Genomic DNA, 25,506 nt, shown 5'->3' with positions numbered 1-25,506 from the left:
AACTCATTTCAGCCGCTTGTACCCGAGATCTCACCCTTTCGGTCACTACCCAAAGCTCATGACCATAGGTGAGGGTTGGAACGGAGGCTAACTGGTAAATTGAGAGCTTTGCCTTCTGGCTCAGCTCCCTCTTCACCACAACGGTCCGGTACAACGTCCCCATTGCTGCTGATGCTGCACCGACCCGCCTGTCAGTCTCCCGCTCCACCCTACCCTCACTGGTGAACAAGACCTCGCCTTTTTGGCATTAACCACGAGCTAATGAATCTGTTCAAACTGCAGCTATAGGCGCCCAACCTTAGCCAGGCGGGAGGCTGAACCAGTAGCGGTACTTACGTTTGGAGCTGTAGGTCGATATCGATCTCCGTGGTGTCAAGAGATATACCCAGCGTGTTCAAGATGATGTAAAATGTAGCCTTGAAAGACAGCGGGGGGGGGGGGGGGGGGAGAGAAACAATTATCTCATGACCTGAACTATCGCGGCAGATGAGGTGATGCTTAAGAAGAGTACCTCGGCATCTCTCTTAAATGGATTCCCCAGCTCACACTCGGCATGAGAACCATTAATATTGGCAATGCAGATGATTTGTTTTTCCCTCTGGAAAAAAAAGAGAACGCAGAGTTACGACAAAGGAACAATTTCCCAATCTGTAACTAGCACCATCTGTGCCCCTGCAGCATCTGCACATGCCTTTTCCCTTTTCTCACCATCTTTTTCTGTGAGCGGACTCCTGAGTAGGATAGCGTGTCCGGGAAGCTCCCCACGAGCTTTGCCTCGTGAGCGTCCTCCCCCTTTTGGTTGGAAACGGTCACCCGCAGAGCCAAGTCCCTTTTCTGGTCGCTCAGGGAGAACACCGGAAGCCCTTTCTCACTACGGAAACATCAGATAACGTGAACCCTCAGCGCTTTGTCAGCTTCACTTCCTGGTTGGTCAAAAAACACTCTTTAGTGACGGATGAGTTAAAAAAAAAGAAAGAAAACAACACCACAACCTTTATAGTGATCACTATGTGTTGGAATCAGAGCTCGGTATATGACGGGTTGCTATTGCACACTTTAATTAGCAGTCGTGCAGTCTGACAAATGGCATATAAGGACCACACATGTATAAAACGTTTTCTATGATTTCTACTTTTCATTTGATAATTGACTGTGTGGGAAAAAGCAAGTGGTTCGGCCTGGAGTCGCCTTGTCACGAAAGTGAGGAGGCGAATCCTTCCAGACTGCCGGCCGGAGAGATGCAGTTGGCGAACGCATGCACGAGGGCGGGTGTTTGAACTAAAATAGGGATCGATTGGCCACTAAATTGGGAGAAAAAAGGGGAAAATTTGAAATAAATTTAGAAGAAAAAAAAATTTGACTGTTTTCCTCTTTTATCGTTCCCATCTATTTATCTGTGCAGTTTTATTCAATGTAAAGTGCGTTCTATTTTCATGTGCAAAATGTGCTACATGAAATTTGAATGATTGATTGATTGGTTGATTGGTTGGTTGATTGATTGGTTGGTTGATTGATTGCAGTGGCCAGTACAGGGCGCCGGGGGCCACCCCCTTCAAACCTCAAGAGAGGAAAATCTACTTAAACATATCAAATATAATTTAGCTGTATAATGTAAATAATGATGAAATAATAAAAGTGTTGTCAGTCTGTGGGCGCCTGTCAGCAGCATTAAATATTGGTTCAAATGGTATCTGGTTGATTTCTGTCTGAGTACATATACTTCCTGTCTGAATACATATACTTCCTGTCTGAATACATATACTTCCTGTCTGAATACATATACTTCCTGGGTGAGTGGCGCCCGTCCAAGCGATACCTTATGTAAGCCCTCAGACTTGTGGCGAGCAGGTGACCTGAGGCTGCTGTCTGATTGGTTTCTTCAGATTTTCCAGGGGGCGCAGTTCTGTGCCGCCCCAGACACGCCCACTTTTCTTGGCAGCGAACTGGTATTGTTTTAATGTTTTTTGATCTAATGTGATCGGAAAATTCTCATGGCTGTCAATCATGTTCACACCCACCACCACGCCTCGTCTCGACTGTCAATCATCCACCGTCTACCAACCCTGATAAAATCTATAGGCTGCATTGTCCTTAATAACTCTCTGACTGTGTGGACATTAAAGCTGCTGTCAGGTGTGCTGCGCCAAGGTACATTGCCCCCCCCCCCAAACATTTAGCACCAGCCGCCACTGATTGATTGATCGATCGATCGGCCATTGGAGGACCCCACTAGATTGTAGCTTGGTACTGCCTCAATTAACTACCCAGCATAAGGCAAATTTTTAAGACTTTCAATATTGTTTTCAAATTTTGTTTTTGTTTTTTTTTCTCCACATAATTTCAATATCTGTACTCACATGGGTAAGGGCGTGAACATGTCCTGGTTGTTTTCCTTATAGTAGAACGTGTACTGCAAGTGTAGATTACTTTGGCAAATATTATCACTTCCACACCCTTCCTTCAAGAAGTTGACCTGCAATACCATGAAAGTCACATACATTTTCATATAAAATGTGGTGCGCCGTGCATAAACCTTCATCCAGTCCATTGAAATGAATTTAATGTGTTTGGTAATAAGTGACGTAGCCTAACATCTGTACCTCAGTCACAACGCTGCTTGGCTGCGAGGAATCCAGAATGGGAATGAGATGAGGAAGAGCGTTCTGTCTCTTGTGGCGCTTGATGTCCACAATACCCACAGAAAACTCGATGGGAATACTGCGCAGTTTGTCCTTAATGTTGTCCTGTGCAAAGATGACACGTGCATGTCAGTAGTGCATCCTTCTTTTGTTAGGTAGACAGCAAAGGGCTCTATTTCAGACATGACCGACCAGGCCAGACTATTCTTTTTAAATGTTTTTGTGAGTCACATGCAGATGCACTTGTACTTATTTCTGTGACAACCCAAACAATGTACTGTGAGACAAAGTAAAAACCTTAAGGAAATCTTTATCACATTTTTCTGTAAAATAACTCGTTTTTGGCTCGCCCATTAACTTCCAACACTAAAATATGACTGATATTTTTCTAGCTCCAAACAGGGCTGACTGACAGGTAAATACCTCCAAATGCTGCTTGCAATCTAAATCAGTGGCTAACTGACTAGCCAATAGCGTGCCTGTGTTTAAGTCTGTCAGTACGTTTACATGATGTTAGAAATAGTTGATTTATTGTGTTAGTCAGACTAAAACTGGACTTTTAAATACATGTAAACTTGTTAGTCCGACTGAAATCGTACTAAATTGAATTTCTCGAAGTTGGACTCACACATCTAGATAATGCGGTTGGGGATCGATTTACTCTGGCGCGTTTACACTTCAATCGGCCCCGAACTGGCCTAGACGTTCTGCGCATGATCCATAGTTCCCGTGGTCCAATAGCAACCAGCTGAAAGGGGGCATATTGCCACCTGCCGCACCGGGGTGACATATTTTCATCAATAAATCGATTCTCCCCCGGTTCTTGTATATAAAAATTTGAGATCTCAGTCCTTTTCTGTTACTACCGGTGTTCCCCAGGGCTCTGTATTGGGACCCATCCTATTTATTATTTACCTACTACCTCTTGGCCACATTTTCAGGAAATCTGGCATTCAATTTCACTGCTATGCGGATGACACCCAGTTTTATCCATCCACCAAGCCTACCTCCACTCTTCCGCCCACTTCTCTTTCTGACTGTTTACTTGAAATTAAATCCTGGTTTTCATACCACTTCCTCAAACTTAATAGTGATAAAACTGAGATCCTCCTAGGTTGCACGAAATCTACTTTGGCCAAAACTGATAGTTCTTCTGTTACTATTGACAATTCTATAGTTCCCCCATCACCTCAGGTTAAGAGTCTGGGTGTCATCCTGGACAGCAAATTATCTTTTGAAGCTCACATCAACAATGTTACTCGGTCTGCAAACTTCCACCTACGCAATATTAATCGTCTTCAGCCACCACTTACACCTAAAAGCACCGCCATACTCACTCACACCCTGGTTACATCCCGTACTGACTACTGCAATTCTATCCTCTTTGGTCTTCCCCTCAAGTGCCTTCATAAGCTTCAATTAGTCCAGAATTCAGCTGCCCGTATCATTACCAGAACTCCTTCCATAGATAATATCACTCCTGTTCTTCAGCAACTCCACTGGCTCCCTGTTAAATAATGTACTGACTTCAAGATCCTGCTCCTCACCTTTAAGTCCCTTAATAACTTAGCTCCTTCATATCTTTCCAAACTCCTTCATATCCACACACCCTCCCGCACTCTCAGATCCTCTTCCGCTCTCCAACTCAGTACACCATCGGCCCGCTTGACTACCATGGGGTCTAGAGCCTTCAGTCATTCTGCCCCCCGCCTATGGAACTCTCTCCCACAAGACATTCACAACACTGACTCTCTTTCAACCTTCAAATCCCATCTCAAAACGCACCTTTTCAAACTGGCATATTCAGTCTGAGCCACGCTTCATTGAGTTTTGTGCAGATGATGATTTTATACTTATCTGTTGTATGAACTTTTTATTGTCTACCCTGCTTTGTTTTGATTTTATGCTGTCTGATACAGGGCAGCTTGTTTTTTACTGTGTTCTGGAAGGTGTCCTTGAGTGCTCTGAAAGGTGCCCACAAATAAACTGTATTTTAAATAAATCCAAAGGAATTGAATCAAGTGCAACTGGACTTGGTATATATATATATATATATATATATATATATATATATATATATATATATATATATACACTACCGTTCAAAAGTTTGGGATCACCCAAACAATTTTGTGTTTTCCATGAAAAGTCACACTTATTCACCACCATATGTTGTGAAATGAATAGAAAATAGAGTCAAGACATTGACAAGGTTAGAAATAATGATTTGTATTTGAAATAAGATTTTTTTTACATCAAACTTTGCTTTCGTCAAAGAATCCTCCATTTGCAGCAATTACAGCATTGCAGACCTTTGGCATTCTAGCTGTTAATTTGTTGAGGTAATCTGGAGAAATTGCACCCCACGCTTCCAGAAGCAGCTCCCACAAGTTGGATTGGTTGGATGGGCACTTCTTGCGTACCATACGGTCAAGCTGCTCCCACAACAGCTCAATGGGGTTCAGATCTGGTGACTGCGCTGGCCACTCCATTACCGATAGAATACCAGCTGCCTGCTTCTGCTCTAAATAGTTCTTGCACAATTTGGAGGTGTTTTTAGGGTCATTGTCCTGTTGTCGGATGAAATTGGCTCCAATCAAGCGCTGTCCACTGGGTATGGCATGGTGTTGCAAAATGGAGTGATAGCCTTCCTTATTCAGAATCCCTTTTACCCTGTACAAATCTCCCACCTTACCAGCACCAAAGCAACCCCAGACCATCACATTACCTCCACCATGCTTAACAGATGGCGTCAGGCATTCTTCCAGCATCTTTTCATTTGTTCTGCGTCTCACAAACGTTCTTCTTTGTGATCCAAACACCTCAAACTTGGATTCATCTGTCCACAACACTTTTTTCCAGTCTTCCACTGTCCAATGTCTGTGTTCTTTTGCCCATCTTAATCTTTTTCTTTTATTGGTCAGTCTCAGATATGGCTTTTTCTTTGCCACTCTGCCCTGAAGCCCAGAATCCCGCAGCCGCCTCTTCACTGTAGATGTTGACACTGGTGTTTTGCGGGTACTATTTAATGAAGATGCCAGTTGGGGACCTGTGAGGCGTCTGTTTCTCAAACTAGAGACTCTAATGTACTTATCTTCTTGCTCAGTTGTGCAACGCGGCCTCCCACTTCTTTTTCTACTCTGGTTAGAGCCTGTTTGTGCTGTCCTCTGAAGGGAGTAGTACACACCGGTGTAGGAAATCTTCAATTTCTTAGCAATTTCTCGCATGGAATAGCCTTCATTTCTAAGAACAAGAATAGACTGTCGAGTTTCAGATGAAAGTTCTCTTTTTCTGGCCATTTTGAGCGTTTAATTGACCCCACAAATGTGATGCTCCAGAAACTCAATCTGCTCAAAGGAAGGTCAGTTTTGTAGCTTCTGTAACGAGCTAAACTGTTTTCAGATGTGTGAACATGATTGCACAAGGGGTTTTCTAATCATCAATTAGCCTTCTGAGCCAATGAGCAAACACATTGTACCATTAGAACACTGGAGTGATAGTTGCTTGAAATGGGCCTCTATACACCTATGTAGATATTGCACCAAAAACCAGACATTTGCAGCTAGAATAGTCATTTACCACATTAGCAATGTATAGAGTGTATTTCTTTAAAGTTAAGACTAGTTTAAAGTTATCTTCATTGAAAAGTACAGTGCTTTTCCTTCAAAAATATGGACATTTCAATGTGATCCCAAACTTTTGAACGGTAGTGTATATATATACCAAGTCCAGTTGCACTTGATTCAATTCCTTTGGATAACCATGACCTGGATGAATGAGAACATTCACAGATATTTTAAATAAACTGTAACAAATATTAAATTGTTACAAATAAATTGTAACAAATATTATTATTTATACTGGGACAATGACAGTAGTCCAATTACATGGTCTAATCGAGCTATGACCGTAGCTCGACTTAACTGTGCATGTAAACGCAGTCACAGAAAGTTGAATCAGTTCATCTGGACGCAACGTTTATTGAGAGAAATGTTTCATCACTCATCTAAGTGACCTCTTCAGTCTCACCTGACTGCAGGTATCCCCACCCTTATAAACAATATAGTGGCATAACGACCAAAAACAACCAAACTGTTTCACATGCAAATTGCCGTGACCATTAGCTAGAGTTACAAAGGCCATGTGTACTGTTCACAGAGGGTTTGGGAATGTCTTCAATCACAGCATTGCAAGATTGGGAGTGCATGGTGGCGCAGTGGTTAGCACTGTTGCCTCACAGCAAGAAGGTCCTGGGTTTGAACCCCGGTGTTGTCCAACCTTGGGAGTTATCCCAGGTCGTCCTCTGTGTGGAGTTTGCATCTTCTCCCCGTGTCTGTGTGGGTTTCCTCTGGGTGCTCCAGTTTCCCCCACCATCAAAAAGACATGCATGTTAGGGTTAATACTCCTGTCTGTGCCCCTGAGCGAGGCATGGCAAGACGAACTGGAGTTGGTCCCCGGGTGCTGCACGGCGGCTGCCCACTGCTCCTAGCTACACAGCTAGGATGGGTTAAATGCAGAGCAGAATTTCCCCACGGGGATTAATAAAGTATCTCAAAATCAAAAATAAAAAAAGACGGTGACAGATATATTCAGCCCCCCCCCCTTGGTTCAGGGATGGTTGTTCCCTCTTCACACAGATGGCCTCTTTGACTCTCTGTTCAAACCAGCGTTCCTCCCTATCAAGGATGTGCACGTCCTCATCCTTGAAGGAGAGGCCACTGGCCTGTAGATGGTGTAGACTGTGGAGTCCTGGTCTGACGTGTTAGCTCTTCTGTCTTGGCCAGCGTCTGTTTGGTTTCCCCAATGTACAAGTCACAGCAATCCTCCAGGCACTTAACAGCGTACGCTATATTGCTGTTTGTGCAGGGGGACCCGATCGTTGGGGTGCACCAACTTTTGGCGCAAGTTATTAAGCATGCATAAAGATAACGTGTTTGACACATTTACCTGAAGTTTGAGCTTCGTCTTGATGCAAGTCCTCTTTTTCTGACCGCGGAGCTCCAGCGTCCCATTTGACTGGTACTCAAAGTCGGTGTGGGACCTGTTAAGGAACACCACCCTGGAGAGAAACCCTTGCTTCCTCCTATCTTCTTCTGCTTCGAAGGAATAGCTGATAACTATGGAGGGAAAAGGGTAGGTGAGAAAGGCGAACTGCACGCTTTTCTGAATCTGGGGGGGGAAATGTGTGGATACAGTTTCACCTACTTATTTTGGGGCTGTAGGACGCAGGGTTTGATTCATAGCTGAGGCATGCCTCCACGGTGAAGCTACGAATAAGAAAATATTTTATGTCTCATATGAAATGGATCATCGAAAGCCAGAAACACCCTCGGACACTGAACACTGACACGAGAAGCACCAGATGGGGAGTACAAACAAAAATCAGCTGCAAAACATTTTGAGCTCAGTTGAACCAACACAATGTGTCAGCATCATTATGAGAGTAAACATGCTAAATTCAATAGAAGTTATTTTAAAGTTTCTCCAAATTCCCACGTGATACAGCAAATCTGAAATTATTTTGGTGTTCATCCTGACCTTGTCCATCATAATCTCTTATTTTCAGGAAGAACGTTTGAGAAAAATGTGTTGTCCAGTGTTATTGGACTGACTTAATACACAATACTTATGCAATTATCCTTGAAACTGCCACAGACGTTCAGAGAAACATGGGAAAATTGGATCAAATATATCATTTCATTTCATCAATCTTTAGTCCAAAATCTTTTGGGAACTAAAATGCATGTTTAAAGTAACTAACCAGGGTTCAGGTACTTTTTTCCCAATGCCAAGTATTTTTCTCTGTTGCATAGAGAAAAACTGACCTTGAAAAAAAGTCAAAAGGTCACCGAAAAAAGTTTCTATATACAGGGATGCTTTGCTTTGTTTGAATATTGTGTATTGTTCATTCATTCATTCATTCTTCTTCAGCCGTTTCTCCGGGGTCGGGTCGCAGTGGCAGCAAGCTAAGTAGGGCACTCCAGACGTCCCTCTCCCCAGCAACGCCCTCCAGCTCCTCCTGGGGGATCCCAAGGTGTTCCCAGGCCAGACTGGACATGTAGTCCCTCCACCGAGTTCTGGGTCTACTCCGGGGGTCTCCTCCCAGTTGGACATGCCCAGTAAACCTCCAAAGGAAGGCGCCCAGGAGGCATCCTGATCAGATGCCTGAACCACCTCAACTGGCTCCTTTTGATGCGAAGGAGCAGCGGCTCTACTCCGAGCTCCCTCCAGATGTCCGAGCTCCTCCCCCTATCTCTAAGGCTGAGCTCAGACACCCTACGGAGGAAACTCATTTCAGCCGCTTGTACCCGCGATCTCACCCTTTCAGTCCCTACCCAAAGCTCATGACCACAGGTGAGGGTTGGAACGAAGACTGACTGCTAAATTGAGAACTTCGCCTTCTGGCTCAGCTCCCTCTTCACCACAACGGTCCGTCCGGTACAACGTCCCCATTGCTGCTGATGCTGCACCAATCCGCCTGTCAGTCTCCCACTCCATCCTACCCTCATTCGTGAACGAGACCCCGAGATACCTGAACTCCTTCACTCGAGGCAACAACTCATCATACTGTGTATTGTATACTGCATATATCGAATCGAACACTGTTCACTGCACACCGAAACACAATGTAAAAAAAAAAAAAGAAAAGAAAAAAAAAGTTTATTGAGACTGTCAAGTTATAAAAAAGGCAGGTGTGCGTCTGACTAGGAGAACTTTTCATGTGTTGTAAATCTTACCAAATGCTGTTGCCACAGGTTTTCTTTGTAAGGTCAATTTCCCTCGGGGTTATTTTGACGTCCTTCTTGATTTTGATAACCGGTCTTGCTCTGAAAGAAAAGTTGCAGCGCAAACTTGTGATGGAAGCCGGCGAGGCCGGAATGACACCAGAATGGATGGGAGGTCAATCGTTATGAGAGGCCATTAGTCGCGAGAGGTCATTAGTCATGAGAGGTTATTAGTTATGAGAGGTCACCAGTTACCTGTAAACCAGAGCTGTGTCAGAGAGAGAGCCGATAGCCAGATCAGGATAGGCGTTACCGTCCAAGTCCAGGTTCCCAGCCAGAGAATATCCAAATAGTCTGATGTTGTTTTCCTTCCCCAACAGGATCTGTAATGAGAATGAAAAACAAATGTGTTGTTTTTTTTTGTTTATCCTAAAAATTCAAGCAAGTTATGATCCTCTGGGGACTGAATCTGGACGCCCCGAATTCAGTTGTTGGCTAAATGTTTCTCTCCTGAAACTGTTGTTTAGGATTTAATATGGGTCACAGACCAGAATCCTACTATGTTTTAATGAACCTGGATTCATTCCAAGAATAAATTCAGGGTCAGGCCTAAATTGACACAATTATGGTCTTGGTATGAAGAGTTTGAAGAGTCCCTGCTGTGCAGAAATAAACAACATCACAACATATATAACAAGATAGCATCTGGTTTTGCACAAAGGCTGCCATAAGAGCTTGACAAAACTCGTTTTTTTCTGACCGAAAACCAACCTGTGCAGGTTTGGCGTTGATTCCCTTTGCAGAGCCGTGATAGATGTAGACTCTTCCTGCCCCTACGTCTTCATAAGGAGCCCCGACAGCAATGTCTACCAAAGAGAAACCACGTGAGGCAAAACGGATCGGTCCGGTTATATCAAGTGAATTGCTAAAAAGACATTACACTGCATTAAAGTCATTTAGCCGACGCTTTTATCCAAAGCGACTTACAATAAGTGCATTAGACATCTAAAGTACCTTGGTAAGAGTCTTGATTGACATCCCCGATGTTCTCTACCGCCAGCCCGAACATGGAGTCCTTGGTCCCGTTGAGACGGGTCGGCGTGATCTTGTTCCACTTTCCCGCCTGGTTGATGTAAACGTAAGCAGCCCCTCCGACGTCTCCGTCCTTCATGAAGAACTGAGGGGCTCCCACAACTATATCTTGCCACCTAGATTAAAAAATTTTAAAAAAGCAAAGAAAATCATACATTTAATATCAGTATTATACAGAGCATTGGCTTTCAAACCTGTCGGGAAAACTGAGTTGCTGCTGGAGGCGGTGCTGGCGGGCCAGTAGGGGGCAGTCTTCCCTTGGGTCATTATAAACGACAAAAATTCCAATCCCCCAGTGCAGTGACGGGGATACTCATCCTACAGATGAGACGTTAAACCGAGACCCTGACTCACCGTGGTCATTAAAGACCCCATGGCACTTATCGCAAAGAGTAGGGGGTCCCCCGGTGTCCTGGCAAAATCCCCAGTCTGGCTCTCTCCATCTGGCCATTTAAATCATCCCTGCGTGTACCTCACTCAATGATTCCTCCCTCCCCACCTAAAGCTGATGTGTGGCGAGCATTCTGGAGCAAAATGGCTGCCATGCCATAGATTTTCTTGAGTTCATCTGCTGTTTCAGGTATCCAAGCCACATGTCAACTTGGCATGACAGGTGACTCTAAACAACTACCTCGCAGAACAGAAAGCCAGCAGTACTGTGGGTTCCCCAAGCACCAGGCTGAAAACGGCTGACACAGCGTAACTTAAGATATGAGGGAAGTCAGTTATTCACTCGTTCATCTTCAGCCGCTTCTCCGGGGTGGGGTCGCGGTGGCAGCAAGCTAAGTAGGACACTCCAGATGTACCTCCCCCCAGCAACGCCCTCCAGCTCCTCCTGGGGGATCCCAAGGCGTTCCCAGGCCAGACTGGACATGTAGTCCCTCCAGAGAATTCTGGGTCTACCCCGGGGTCTCCACCCAGTTGGCTGTGCCCGGTAAACCTCCAAAGGAAGGCGCCCAGGAGGCATCCTGATCAGATGCCTGAACCACCTCAACTGGCTCCTTTCGATGTGAAGGAGCAGCGGCTCTACTCCGAGCTCCTCACCCTATCTCTAAGGCTGAGCCCAGACACCCTACGGAGGAAACTCATTTTAGCCGCTTGTATCCGCGATCTCACCCTTTCGGTCACTACCCAAAGCTCATGACCATAGGTGAGGGGTGGAACCAAGACTGGCTGGTAAATTGAGAGCTTTGCCTTCCGGCTCAGCTCCCTCTTCACCACAACGGTCCGGTACAACATCCGCATTACTGCTGATGCTGCACCAACCCGCCTGTCAATCTCCCGCTCCACCCTACCCTCACTCGTGAACAAGACCCCGAGATACTTGAACTCCTTCACTTGAGGCAACGACTCATCCCCAACCCGGAGGGAGCGATCCACCATTTTCCAGTAGAGAACCACGGCCTCAGACTCGGAGGCGCTGACTCTCATCCCGGCCATATGAGGGAAGTCACCATTCACTTTAAATGACTAAGCAGAACCACAAAAATTACCCCACGTGACAGTGATGTCGGACGAAATGAACGTCGCTTATGGTCCTTCGAAACCCTCCAAGTTATTCAGAAGTCAACGTCAAATCCTGAGAAATAAAGCTACACTGCTGAAGATTGTGTTTGTTTAAGCTACCGACACCCATGGACACCGACGCAAACACGCTGGTGTTTCCCCACTCCAAATACCAGAGATCAGAAATGAAACAATGCTGTTTTAGCGCCCCACCGCCGAAACAAGTTTGACCCTGGGCTTTAGCTGCTGATGTTGTTTAACACACTTCGTCTGCCAGATCTGCTTGTTAACCACAATATAGTCACTTCTTCTTCTTTCACACACTTCACTTTTTAAGGAAAGTCTAAGCAGATGGTACATTTGGGGGGGGGGGGGCTCCCCCTTTTTTCTCCCCAGTTGCATCCACCCAATCACCCCACTCTTCCGAGCCGTCCCGGTCTCTGCTCCACCCCCTCTGCCGATCCGGGGAGGGCTGCAGACTACCACATGCCTCCTCCCATACATGTGGAGTCACCAGCCGCTTCTTTTCCCCAGACAGTGAGGAGTTTCACCGGGGGGTACATGTAGCACGTGGGAGGATCACGCTATTCCCACGAACAGGCACCCTGACCGACCAGAGGAGGCGCTAGTGCAGCGACCAGGACACAAACCCACATCCGGCTTCCCACCCGCAGACACGGCCAATTGTGTCCACAGGGACGCCCGACCAAGCCGGAGGCAACACGGGGATTCGAACCGGCGACCCCCGTGTTGGTAGGCAACGGAATAGACCGCGAGGCTACCTGGATGCCTACCAGACGGTAAATTAAAACGAGCCGCTACACAAGTGTTCATGATCTGGATCGTGTTACACACACCGCATCGAAAAAGGACCTTTGCTCGCGTGTAAATCTGCAGGATTGTCGCTTTCGATAAAGGAAATGAGACATGTTGCATACCCATCACCGTTCAGGTCGACGACAGCCACGTCATATCCAAAAGAGGAGGCCAGTCCTGGTCCCTGCAGGATGAACTCGGGGGAGAGTCTGGTGGAGGCCTCGCTCTCTTTCTTTAACAGCACAACGGCCCCGGAGTGATTCGATCTGGGCGCGCCGGCCACGATTGTTAGGCCCCGGCCCTTTGTGATGCTGTGTCCCGAGTCCAGGGAAAACCCTAAAGCGGGAGAAATGTGTCAGGAAATGCCAAGTCACACCGAGAGCTATTTCGGGATCTTCTTCATGCAAAAAAACAGGGCTGAACAGTACGTCGTTTCACACTTCACACCGCAGTATACACACATGTGCAACAGCCACAATGCAAAGGATGCAGTGAGAGGCAAGCTGGACCCGTCAGTCATGTCGGACTGAGACTCGTATTTTGTTTGATAACAAAATCAACTAACTTCACCCAAATCATGGCTAGAATGATAAATGCTTAGCTTATATCTGATGAAGTTATGCAACTTCTTCTTATTCTTTCATGTTACCATATACAACACAAAAACATGTTTATCCAAGATTGTTCAGCCCTATACCAAATACACTGTTCATGGTTCAGCCCTATACCAAATACACTGTTCATGGTTCAGCCCTATACCAAATACACTGTTCATGGTTCAGCCCTATACAAAATACACTGTTCATGGTTCGGCCCTATACCAAATACACTGTTCATGGTTCAGCCCTATACAAAACACACTGTTCATGGTTCAGCCCTATACCAAATACACTGTTCATTTTTCAGCCCTATACCAAATACACTGTTCATGGTTCGGCCCTATACCAAATACACTGTTCATGGTTCAGCCCTATACCAAATACACTGTTGATGGTTCAGCCCTATACCAAATACACTGTTCATGGTTCAGCCCTATACCAAATACACTGTTCATGGTTCAGCCCTATACCAAATACACTGTTCATGGTTCAGCCCTATACAAAATACACTGTTCATGGTTCAGCCCTATACCAAATACACTGTTCATGGTTCAGCCCTATACAAATACACTGTTCATGGTTCAGCCCTATACCAAATACACTGTTCATGGTTCAGCCCTATACCAAATACACTGTTGATGGTTCAGCCCTATACCAAATACACTGTTGATGGTTCAGCCCTATACCAAATACACTGTTCATGGTTCAGCCCTATACCAAATACACTGTTCATGGTTCAGCCCTATACCAAATACACTGTTCATGGTTCAGCCCTATACAAATACACTGTTCATGGTTCAGCCCTATACAAAATACACTGTTCACGGTTCAGCCCTATACCAAATACACTGTTCATGGTTCAGCCCTATACCAAATACACTGTCCATGGTTCAGCCCTATACAAAACACACTGTTCATGGTTCAGCCCTATACCAAATACACTGTTCATGGTTCAGCCCTATACCAAATACACTGTTCATGGTTCAGCCCTATACCAAATACACTGTTCATGGTTCAGCCCTATACCAAATACACTGTTCATGGTTCAGCCCTATACAAAATACACTGTTCATGGTTCAGCCCTATACAAAATACACTGTTCATGGTTCAGCCCTATACAAAATACACTGTTCATGGTTCAGCCCTATACAAAATACACTGTTCATGGTTCAGCCCTATACCAAATACACTGTTCATGGTTCAGCCCTATACCAAATACACTGTTCATGGTTCAGCCCTATACCAAATACACTGTTCATGGTTCAGCCCTATACCAAATACACTGTTCATGGTTCAGCCCTACACAAAATACACTGTTCATGGTTCAGCCCTATACCAAATACACTGTTGATGGTTCAGCCCTATACCAAATACACTGTTCATGGTTCAGCCCTATACCAAATACACTGTTCATGGTTCAGCCCTATACAAACACACTGTTCATGGTCAGCCCTATACAAAATACACTGTTCATGGTTCAGCCCTATACAAACACACTGTTCATGGTCAGCCCTATACCAAATACACTGTTCATGGTTCAGCCCTATACCAAATACACTGTTGATGGTTCAGCCCTATACAAAAAGGAGAGTAAGCTGGAAATCAAACTATCAACAGTGTCCAAATGTCATATTCACTTCCTAGTAAGCTACTTTATTTTGTCATTCTTACAATGAAATGTGTTCTCTGCATTTAATCCATCCTATTGTATAGGGGCAGTGGGCAGCTGCAGCGCCCTGGGACCAACTCCAGTCCTTCTTTCCACTGCCTTGCTCAGGGGCACAGACAGGAGTAGTAACCCTAACACGCATGTCTTTTTGATGGTGGGAGGAAACCAGAACACCCGGAGGAAACCCACGCAGACACGGGGAGAACATGCAAACTCCACACAGAGGACGACCCGGGACGACCCCCAAGGTCGGACTACCCCGGGGCTCGAACCCAGGACCTTCTTGCTGCGAGGCGACCGCGCTAACCACTGTGCCACCGTGGCGCCAACCCTAACATGTTAAAAGAAAAATCATAAAATAAGTTACGACTCCGTGAAACGCGGAGCATTCAAGCATTCTGTTAGTAACAGCGCAGAGAAACACTTGAGTTAACCACCACGGGGATGTGGTTTTATAGAGGAAGGTTAAAGGTGCCAAGCCCAAAGATTGCAAATCTAAACGACTACCGGACCAACACAGCGAACCCTCTCCCAAGTGGACCTGCAGGGGGAGCAACTTGTTTAAAGAAGGCTGACCGGGACAGGATTAAAACAGTCGGTCCATAAACAGGATACCTGGGTTCACACGGCTCACACAGTCCGCCTCGCCGTCGGCCCGGCTTCCCGAAAACATACCCACCTAGGTAGCTGTTGGCAGGCACAGGAACCAGTTCAGGGTCCAAGATGTTTTCATCTCCCACTTCATAAGGGCCGTCGTCGTAAAACCCCATCTCCAACAACGTGTTGTTCTTTTGCTCCGCCCGCACGATGCCTAAAGGCCGGAAATGGTAAAAGTTCGTTATGGGAGGGAAAACCGAAATAAAAACAACAAAAAAACAGATTTGCACAAATAAGAAAAGGAAAAAAAAGCGGTGTACCAATACAACATAATAACCGGGTATTTAAAAAGTACAAAAACTCAACTAAACTAAGTGAAAGCGGTAAATATGACGGCTGTGACTGGTGACGTAGCACGGACGGCATTCAGAAACAAGAGGACATTCTCTCTCACTGATCGCCGGAGATGCATAAGTCTGTGTTCTTTACGTTAAGGGCTGTAAACAGCTCCTCTGGTCAGGATATCTCATCTACATATCTGCCATGTGCCCACTTCCTCTTTCAACCTGCTGTGCAACACAAATGTGCAACTGCAAATACACATACAACTACTGTACACTGGTGACAATCATTGCTGTTATTGCTGTGGTTGTAAGACAGGTATATAATATAGGATGTAGTGAGGTGGATGGTAGGTGAATATATAGTGCCTACTTCTGGTACATAAGATACTATAGTGTGAGTATTATGGGCATGATGGGTTGCAGAGTCATGGTATAGTGTATGGGCAATATAGTATATAAGCATCCATCCATTATCCAAGCCGCTCATCCGAATTCGGGTCGTGGGATGCTGGAGCCTATCCCAGCAGTCATCGGGCGGCAAGCGGGGCGACACCCTGGCCAGGCCGCCAGGCCGTCACACAGGGCCTAGGGACAATGTAGTACGGCCGGTTCACCTGACCTACACGTCTTTGGACGGCGGGAGGAAACCGGAGCCCCCGGAGGAAACCCACGAGGACACGGGGAGAACATGCAAACTCCACACAGAGGACGACCCCCAAGGTCGGACAACCCCGGGGTTCGAACCCAGGACCTTCTTGCTGTGAGGCGACCGCGCTAACCACTGCGCCACCGTGCCGAGTATATAAGAAGTATGCTATAATACTATATGGGCATAGGTTGTCGATTACTCAGCTGTTGTTGATCACAAAACTCTGCACGACAAAGCTGCTGTGCATGCATGTCTCCAGTGTCCTGTGTTGTTCTATTTACGTCCTCCGGGGGTTTTTTCTTCTCTCTTTTTTGTGCGAGTGATGTCTGCAAAGTGCTAGAAGCCGCAGTGAAGCGGGAGTCAAATTCCTCATGTGCATAGGCACATCTGGCCAACAAAGCTGATTCTGATTCTGAAACTCACTGTATAGCACTGACACGTGCAGTTACGGCGGTTCGATAACCTGTCACGTTGCGACTCATTTATCGCAAGAGTAAAGCATTCTCGTATATACATTAATCTGCCGAACTGCCTGTGAGCGACAGCAGACTCTGACCTTTCCAGTTGTACGCCCCCGGTGCTCCAAACACCAGGTAGTGGTAGTCCTTGGTAAAAGTGGCAGCCAGGCCCTGCTGGCAGGATCCAAACCTTTCATGGCCTCTGGCTCTGCCCTCACAGAACTTCCAGTTCCCCCCGTCCTCATCCGAGGCGGAGTCGATGGTCAGGTCCTGACTCAGGACGTAGCAGCGCCCGGTCATGTCGCGGGACTCCTGCGGCGTGTTCACGAACAGGCGCCTCTGGTAGCGATGAGCACAGGTCTGCCGTTGTAGAAGAGAGACATGTAAAACACGTGTCCTTCGAGACGACGAGTCTGGTCTAGGACACGCTGCAGACTGGTGCCAAGAGGTATCGCCATCAGAGAGGGACAAGCAGAGAGGCCACTGGGAAGGATATTTCAATGTCAGTGTGCAAGGCCTGACTTACCACAATTTTACCCCCGGGTCCCTGGCTCTGAACCGTCACCCCCATCCACTGGTTCTCCTTGTTCTCGGTGCGGACATCCTCTTCGAACATTTGGCAACAAAGAAACGCTCGTTATCGCACATTTACATAAATCGTGTTTGTTTTGCTCCAATAGAGAACGTACATGGTGTGACCCAGTCTCCATCAACCTTTCACACCCCCCCACCTTTTTCAATTACCCCACTCTTCTGAGCCATCCCGGTCGCTGCTCCACCTCCTCTGCCGATCCGGGGAGGGCTGCAGACTACCACATGCCTCCTCCCATACATGTGGAGTCGCCAGCCGCTTCTTTTCACCTGACGGTGAGGAGTTTCACCAGGGGGGGCGTAGTGCGTGGGAAGATCACGCTATTCCCCCCCGAACAGGCGCCCCGACCGACCAGAGGAGGCGCTTAGTGCAGCGACCAGGACACACACCCACATCCGGCTTCCCACCCGCAGGCACGGCCAATTGTGTCTGTAGGGATGCCCGACCAAGCCGGAGGTCACGAGGGGGTTTTGAACCGTTGGTAGGCAACAGAACAGACCGCCACGCCACCCGCAGGCCCCCACCTTTCACTTTTTTATGACAGGTTTAGCTGGGATAAAAGCAATTCCTCACCTTCATTATCAAAGTCGACGCGCTCACACGCATTAGACTGGGTGATTTCACATTTATACAGGCCGCCGGTGATGTTGGCTCTCTGGTTGTCCAGAGCCCTGGCTCTAGGGGCCCCGATCAGCAGCCTGGGGACGGAAAGAGAAACAAGAAATTCAAGGTATTGTGCAGATATACTTTTATATATATATATACTTTATTGATCCCTGTGGGGAAATCACGCTCTGCATTTAACCCATCCTAGCTGTGCAGCTAGGAGCAGTGGGGCAGCCGCCCTGCAGCGCCCCGGGGTCCAAATCCAGTTCTTCTTGCCGTGCCCCGGTCAGGGGCACAGACAGGAGTACTGACCCTAACATGCATGTCTTGTTTTCTTTTCGGTGGGGGAAACCGGAGCACCCGGAGAAAGCCCGCCACAGACACGGGGAGAACGTGCCAACGCCACACGGAGGACGACCCCCAAGGTTGGACAACCCCGGGGTTCGAACCCAGGACCTTCTTGCTGTCAGGCGACAGCGCTAACCACTGGGCCACCGTGCCGCCACGCGAGCAAACGGTGGACAAGTTTATTAGCGCCCTCGTGCCTCCGTTGTACCCAGTATTCAAGAGTTATCGTCAACACGGGAAGCAATGAAAGTGACGACTTAGTCCTTTTATAGGGGCTATACTGTAGTTCCTGCCAAAAAGCGGCAAAGTTCTTCATTCAAACGCTGCACACAGCAAATACGCACCACGGATTATAACTGATACCGAAGACTTAAAACCGTTTCCTCACACGAAGACACATAAGCGTGCCTTTGTTCCGCCCGACAAAGGAACACTTCGCAAGTCGGGACTTCTTTCACCGCGCTTTGAGCAGGGTTGGTTCGGTTAAGTCATCAAAAGGCCATTTTGTGAAACAAACGACCCCTTGATGCCCCGTTAAAGCCCTATGGGAACGCCTGGCGGCAGGGGCCGAGCTGCGGTTCGTGAGGTCCTCTCGTTACATTACTGAACACGCTCCAAATCGGGGTTTGTCTGACGGACCCTCTACGGGCCTGACACCGGACCGTTTTATCTGGCCTCTCGTCTCAGGAGCGATTCACGTCTCGGGCCGGCAGGTGGAAACGCCGAATCAGGTCACTTATGAAATTGTTATGACTCGTCGAAGTTACCGTTCAGCCAACCGGCTCCGGCAAGGTTAAAGTTTAAGGGCTCGATTGTTCTCCGGCTGAGGAAATGAAATGTGGTTTTTTTGTACGTCTGGCATTGTGCGAGAGGTGAGAGACAGCTCACCGGTAGAGGCGGGGGAATCACCTAAACTTGTCTGGGTCGCATTTTCTACTGCAGACACGAAACCACCGTGCACACAAAGAAGCAGCATAGAAACACAACCAAAAGTTAAAAAGTAAAAAAATGTTAACCTTGGTGATGATGTAGTGTAATTAGGACAGTGAGAGTCTATAGTGTAATTAGGACAGTGACAGTCTATAGTGTAATTAGGACAGTGAGAGTCTATAGTGTAATTAGGACAGTGAGAGTCTATAGTGTAATTAGGACAGTGACAGTCTATAGTGTAATTAGGACAGTGACAGTCTATAGTGTAATTAGGACACTGAGAGTCTATAGTGTAATTAGGACAGTGAGAGTCTATAGTGTAATTAGGACAGTGAGAGTCTATAGTGTAATTAGGACAGTGAGAGTCTATAGTGTAATTAGGACAGTGACAGTCTATAGTGTAATTAGGACAGTGACAGTCTATAGTGTAATTAGGACAGTGAGAGTCTATAGTGTAATTAGGACAGTGAGAGTCTATAGTGTAATTAGGACAGTGACAGTCTATAGTGTAATTAGGACAGTGACAGTCTATAGTGTAATTAGGACAGTGAGAGTCTATAGTGTAATTAGGACAGTGACAGTCTATAGTGTAATTAGGACAGTGACAGTCTATAGTGTCATTAGGACAGTGAGAGTCTATAGTGTAATTAGGACAGTGACAGTCTATAGTGTAATTAGGACAGTGACAGTCTATAGTGTAATTAGGGGTGAACACTTCATTGTTTCAGCATCATCATCCCAACCTACTATGTATGCATGCACGATACCCAGATAGCATCTGGATGTGGGCCACTTCAGGCAGTGATGCAGTGCCAATGGCCTTCTAAACATGGGCCACCTTTGGCAAATATGTGGCACATGCAGCATTGCTACGGCTTGGTTCTGGCCCAGATCTGGCAAGCAGGAGCGGACTACTCACCATGCCAATGATGCAATACAAGGCAAATGTTGACCTGATTATATTGTTATAGTTATATTGTTATAGTTATATCGTTATAGTTATATTGGGGCTTTAAGAGCAATGAAGGTCAGTGATATGAAGCCTCCTATAATCTGAATCCTCTCTGGACGCCGCCCTTCTATCACCCATCCACAGACCAGCTTCCTTCTTCAACGGTAAGCAAAGTGCACAATAAATACTGTGTCATCATAGACTTGCCTGGGCTGGCGGGTGAACATTAACTTTATACAACGGTGTCACGTTGGGTCAACCAGGGAACTGAACAGCCGCCTTATTTCCCCCTCTTAAATCACCCACGTCATCGCCGGAGTGCTCAGTTCTTTCCAAAACGGGGCTACTGAGGTTAAAATCGTCATATATCTGGTGAAGTGATGTAGCTCCTGATTTATTTATTTTTTTAACATGGCAACACACGGTGCAAAAAGCCAAAAATATCCCAATGTCATTTTATTCCAACATCGTTGGGTTAAGTGTACTTAATGGGGACTGTCTACAGGGACACAAGGACGATGCACAAAGTGTTATGTCGACTGACTCGCCGCCACATTCTGTGTGTGCAAAAGATTTCAAAGGAGCGGGGGGGGGAGGGGGGGGAAGCCTCGCCTCTCCACCCTCTTCCTCTGCTCCCCGTGTTTCAGCGCTCCCTTCCGTGTCCCGTCTATTGATCTCCGGGACAGAGCCAGGGCGTCCTCATTTGCTCAACAAGGAATCTCCCGAGGAGGTCTGTTGTAAGACTGAAACCCCCTCCCGCCCTACCCCCCCTCCCACCCTACCCCACCCCTTCTTAACCAACAGCCAGTGAAATGCAAATATGAACAAGAGTCAATACCGAGGCCGTATAACCGCAAATGTCTCAGCGCAGCTGCTGAACCTTCTTCGCCCCACATGTTTTCTGAGACGGTGCCAGCGTCGACTCGTATCTGAGGAGTCAGAGCATCCAGATTTGTTATTTGTGTCAGCGAGCGAGGCGCTAAATCTGAAAGCGCTACAGAGTACGTAGACACACGGGAAGGGAATGTTCTGAAAATATTTGACCTTTGGCTGAGAAAAGTACATGCAGTTCAAGTGGGTGGGGGTGGGTGAAGGGGTTGAGGAGTACACCAATCCCGGGCATGTTGTTTGTATCTCCTGCATCAGACTCCTGCCTGAGAGAGTAGCGGGAGTCCGCAGAAGCCGGAGAAGACGGGGCAGAGGTGCAGAGCTCGTAAACACGGCCCCTCGGCAGCGGGCGGAGCCGCGGAGGCAGTTGCAGAATGTTGCAGGTAGCTGAAGGGCCACATTGACATTTACACGCAACACTTCAACCTTCCGCATCGGGAGTTCGGTCGACAGACGGGACGAGCTCCTCAAGAGAGATTAATTGATTTGAGTGGGGGAAAAAAAAAACCGAAACATCGGAGCCGACCCGTGTTGGCAACACACCCTAGAACGCGTAGCCTTACGCTGTTCGGATGTTGACCCCCAACAGACATCTGCCCTCTTAGGGGAAGTGACTGCCATAATAGGGGGCCAGCGTAAAAGCCGTGGTGCATCGCGCGCCACGTCTTTCATTACAGTGTGAATGAGAATGGGTGGCGAGTGTGCACACGGTGACCTCACCGGCCTTTGTTAACAGATGTGCTCCAGTGTTCCCACAGCTGCGCACTCAAAAGCCACCAGAAGAACCCCTGCAGCTGTTCTAACCGGTTCGGTTTACACCCCCCCCCCCATTAGCTGGCGCTTACTTCTGATTCGCCGGTTACACGCCGCTGAAGGAATGAGCCGTGATTTTGTTGGCCGAGACACCAGCTCGTCTCCAGCGAAACACAAAGTTCAAAAAGACAACGGGGGAACTCCTCTCTTGCCCAGCCAGTCCCCCGTTTCAGGTAGTCACAACCGCCAGCAGAGCCGTGACGTTCAGCTCGTCTGCGGTGTCTCGGGCCGATGACCCAAAACAGGAGAATCCAATCTATCAGGTTACCACAGCACAGATGGCCCGGCGTGTCCAGCCAAACGGCCTTTTCTCTGGTTTCACAAACGCATCATCACCCGTGGAGGCCTTATCCGAGCCCTTTGTCTGCAACGGGAGCGTAATCTCGTTGCAAAACGTGGGACTTCGACCTCTCCCGCCCTGCAGACAACTGTACGAAGAGCCGGAGGGCACCATCAACGTCCCGCGGAAGCAACGCTTCAATTAAACGAAGTGCTGCTTCTTCCACTTGAGACCATTAGGGAAGCATAGAGATACTGTTACGCGGTAACTGGAAGCCTTTAGAATTAGCCGGAAACCTTCATCCAATTCGTCGCAAGAGGTTGTCGTGTTTCACGGGGACGGGGACGGGCGATGTTTGGGCAAACGTCCCAGGCGATAACCTTCTACAGTCAGAAGGTGTATTCTGCCACAGAGACGGATAAGAAACGAGATGTCATCGTGGTGGACTTTGAGAAGAGAGGAGAGCAGTCTCCTCCCGTCACTCGCGGAGCTTTCCTAAGCGGCCGTAAAGATTGATGTCTATCAGTTGCTGCCGCTCGTATCCAAAGATCCGCGCCCAGCTTGTCACTGTTTATCTAGCGCTGTCTTAATGAAAAGGGCTGCACCCGCCGGTGGCATGCCAGCTTTTCCTTCCTTTGAGCGACAGTCGCCTAGAAATACGCGCCAAGAGCTCGTTTGCGGACAAAAGGCGGTGCAAAAAAGGGTCGGGTTCGTCTAGCGAATCGCTCGGCTGACTTGTGGTTCTGCTGAGCCCGGTTAATGTGCCTCGCAGCTCGGACTTGAGCGGGGTGGCTCATTAACCCCCCCCCCCTTTACGCTCCGCTGGGCTTTCACTTGGTCATCTGATAATCTCAGAGTCACATGAGGGCCCCGGCACCGAAACCACGGCCGAGCAGGGGGGCACTCGCCGGTGTTTCCATACCGTCGCTGGGTCACGGGAACGGGCCGTCGAGGCGGTGCCGAGCGTTTCAGTACAGTCGGCTTCGATTTGCATCCAACTGATGCAGGACAGAGGCTGCACATCACGGTGACGGACGTCCCCTCGTCCTGGCTGCTGTGCACCAGCATATCGTCTTTTCTTAAGGGTTGCTTCACTCACCGCTCACTTTCACTTTTACCGGTAAGCTTTGACAAACCTAAGAAGAAGAAATTTGTCGGTCCCTTCCACACATCCGGGAAGAGCTCAAGTGTGCTTGTTAGCTGCGGTGAATGTGAGGCCGGTGTGTGCGCCAGACCAGCGCAGCTTTGCTGTAAATCAGCTTGACGGATCCTCGCTCGCCTCTTAACTTTTACTGGCGGGGGTGGGGGGGGGGTGGGGGGCCAGGCTATCGGACCAACGTCAAATTCCAAGCTTCTGTTTGTCACACAAACACTGCAAACTCCCCCCCCCCACACACTTTTCAGACGCTCCCTCTTTAGCCCGCCAGCCCTGCCGTTGTGTTTCACACACGCTGGTTCCTCTTGAAAACCTTAACAGATGCACACAGACTGCAACAACCTATGTCGAATATCTACTGGCCCCCCCCCCCACCCCCAGCCTTTAAATCAGGTACGTCACTGCTGCACCACGGAGGTCTAACAGTAGCCCAAACACCACCCAGATTACATTCCTCTGGCAAGAGTAATCTCGCGGATCTATGGAATCCTGGTCTGAAATGGTGTTATCAGTGGTTCCCGTCCAGCCTCGCCATTTGTCAGCGTGCTGCTGCTAGTGCCCCTGTGGCTGCCATCCAACGCCCGATATCTCGCTGAGGTTTGCTGGTCGCAAGCTCTGACATGCATCACCCCCCCCCCCACACACACACACACAAACTGATAACACGATACTTGGCAAGAAATTGGTGGTCACACATTAGCCCGGTGCCCGGTGCCCCGTCTGGGCCGGCCAGAGGAAATGATTCACTTCATTTATGAATAACTCCTGCACTATTCACCATCAGCCATCTGTTCCTCAAACTCACATTCCCAAATTGATGAAGCGACAACTTTGACCGCTGCTGTTAAGTTCATGGAAGAGCAGAAAAGCTACCACGTCCTGTGTTACTGCTAATCAGTCATGATACAGGTGACTGACTGCCTAATATGCTACAGGTAGTCCTCCCCGTCCATACTCAGTTGACGGTCACCTTTAAAGAGCCAATAGCCAGCCCTGCTCAAATTGGCTGAAGGGAAATTAAAATAGCCCACGTTTAATATCAGCTGTGAGAGGGGGAAAAGAACAAAGGGTTCAGATACAAAGTCTCCACTGCCCCTCGTTTAGACAAAGTGGCTGACGTCAAGCATATGCATTATTGTCTTTTAACTGACCTCATCATATATTCAGATATGTCTCACCAAGAGGCACAGAGGTCTGCTTTGTTAAAGAGCATACATAATAATAATAATAATAATAATAATAATGTCTCAAGTGATGAAACATCTCATCTGAGTCTGTGGCATTGCCAGCTTGCTGTAGGTGTGTATATATATATATTAGGGCTGTTATAGCCCTAATATATATAATATATATATATATATAATATATATATATATATATATATTAGGGCTGTTATAGCCCATGCCAGAAACGCGGTTACCTCTGGTCTGATATGAGAAGTTGTGTTTTTTGTTTTAGGGTAGACGTTCTCAGTGCGGCGCAATGAACAACAACGTGGTCTGCGTGACACCACCTGCATGTAGCCCCAACCTGACGGTTGCAGCTCAGAAGGAGCCACTTGGGATACGTGGCCCTGGCTGCGGATCAGCGGCGATAATCCAAGAACAGCAAAATCGCTAAACAATCGACACGTCGCTGCATCTTCAGTTCCCTTAACGAGAAGCGTCGTAACCGCGGTGAGCTGTAAATGAATACAGGGGGTACATATTCCACAGGGGGCACAAAATATGGCCCCACATCCCACAAGCTAGCGCAACACTAACCGAGGGGTTCGGCGTGAAACGCTCGGTATGCCTACATCAACCCACATGCTGACGGCAGGCTCGGTATGCCTACATCAACACGCT

The 25,506-nt window shown here is 47.6% G+C and overlaps 1 protein-coding gene across 2 annotated transcripts in view; it reads right to left on the bottom strand.

Annotated features, from left to right (window-relative positions):
* Window positions 1-25,506, bottom strand: part of itga6a (integrin, alpha 6a) — a 35,414-nt gene that overhangs the window by 7,539 nt on the left and 2,369 nt on the right. For both annotated transcript variants that reach the window (XM_056289006.1, XM_056289007.1), the window contains exons 2-17: window positions 18,260-18,384; window positions 17,621-17,700; window positions 17,193-17,454; window positions 15,726-15,857; window positions 12,901-13,114; window positions 10,379-10,572; window positions 10,136-10,230; window positions 9,620-9,747; window positions 9,377-9,466; window positions 7,845-7,906; window positions 7,587-7,756; window positions 2,601-2,744; window positions 2,358-2,473; window positions 709-871; window positions 512-598; window positions 337-416 (exon numbers count right to left, since the gene is read on the bottom strand). In XM_056289006.1, the coding sequence (XP_056144981.1) occupies window positions 337-416; window positions 512-598; window positions 709-871; window positions 2,358-2,473; window positions 2,601-2,744; window positions 7,587-7,756; window positions 7,845-7,906; window positions 9,377-9,466; window positions 9,620-9,747; window positions 10,136-10,230; window positions 10,379-10,572; window positions 12,901-13,114; window positions 15,726-15,857; window positions 17,193-17,454; window positions 17,621-17,700; window positions 18,260-18,384 (2,142 nt within the window). The remainder of the gene's footprint in view (window positions 1-336; window positions 417-511; window positions 599-708; window positions 872-2,357; window positions 2,474-2,600; window positions 2,745-7,586; window positions 7,757-7,844; window positions 7,907-9,376; window positions 9,467-9,619; window positions 9,748-10,135; window positions 10,231-10,378; window positions 10,573-12,900; window positions 13,115-15,725; window positions 15,858-17,192; window positions 17,455-17,620; window positions 17,701-18,259; window positions 18,385-25,506) is intronic.

Source organism: Lampris incognitus, chromosome 11 (assembly GCF_029633865.1).
Source record: "Lampris incognitus isolate fLamInc1 chromosome 11, fLamInc1.hap2, whole genome shotgun sequence".
NCBI classification, from domain to species: Eukaryota; Metazoa; Chordata; class Actinopteri; order Lampriformes; family Lampridae; genus Lampris; species Lampris incognitus.
This window is presented reverse-complemented; position numbering and strand designations above follow the sequence as displayed.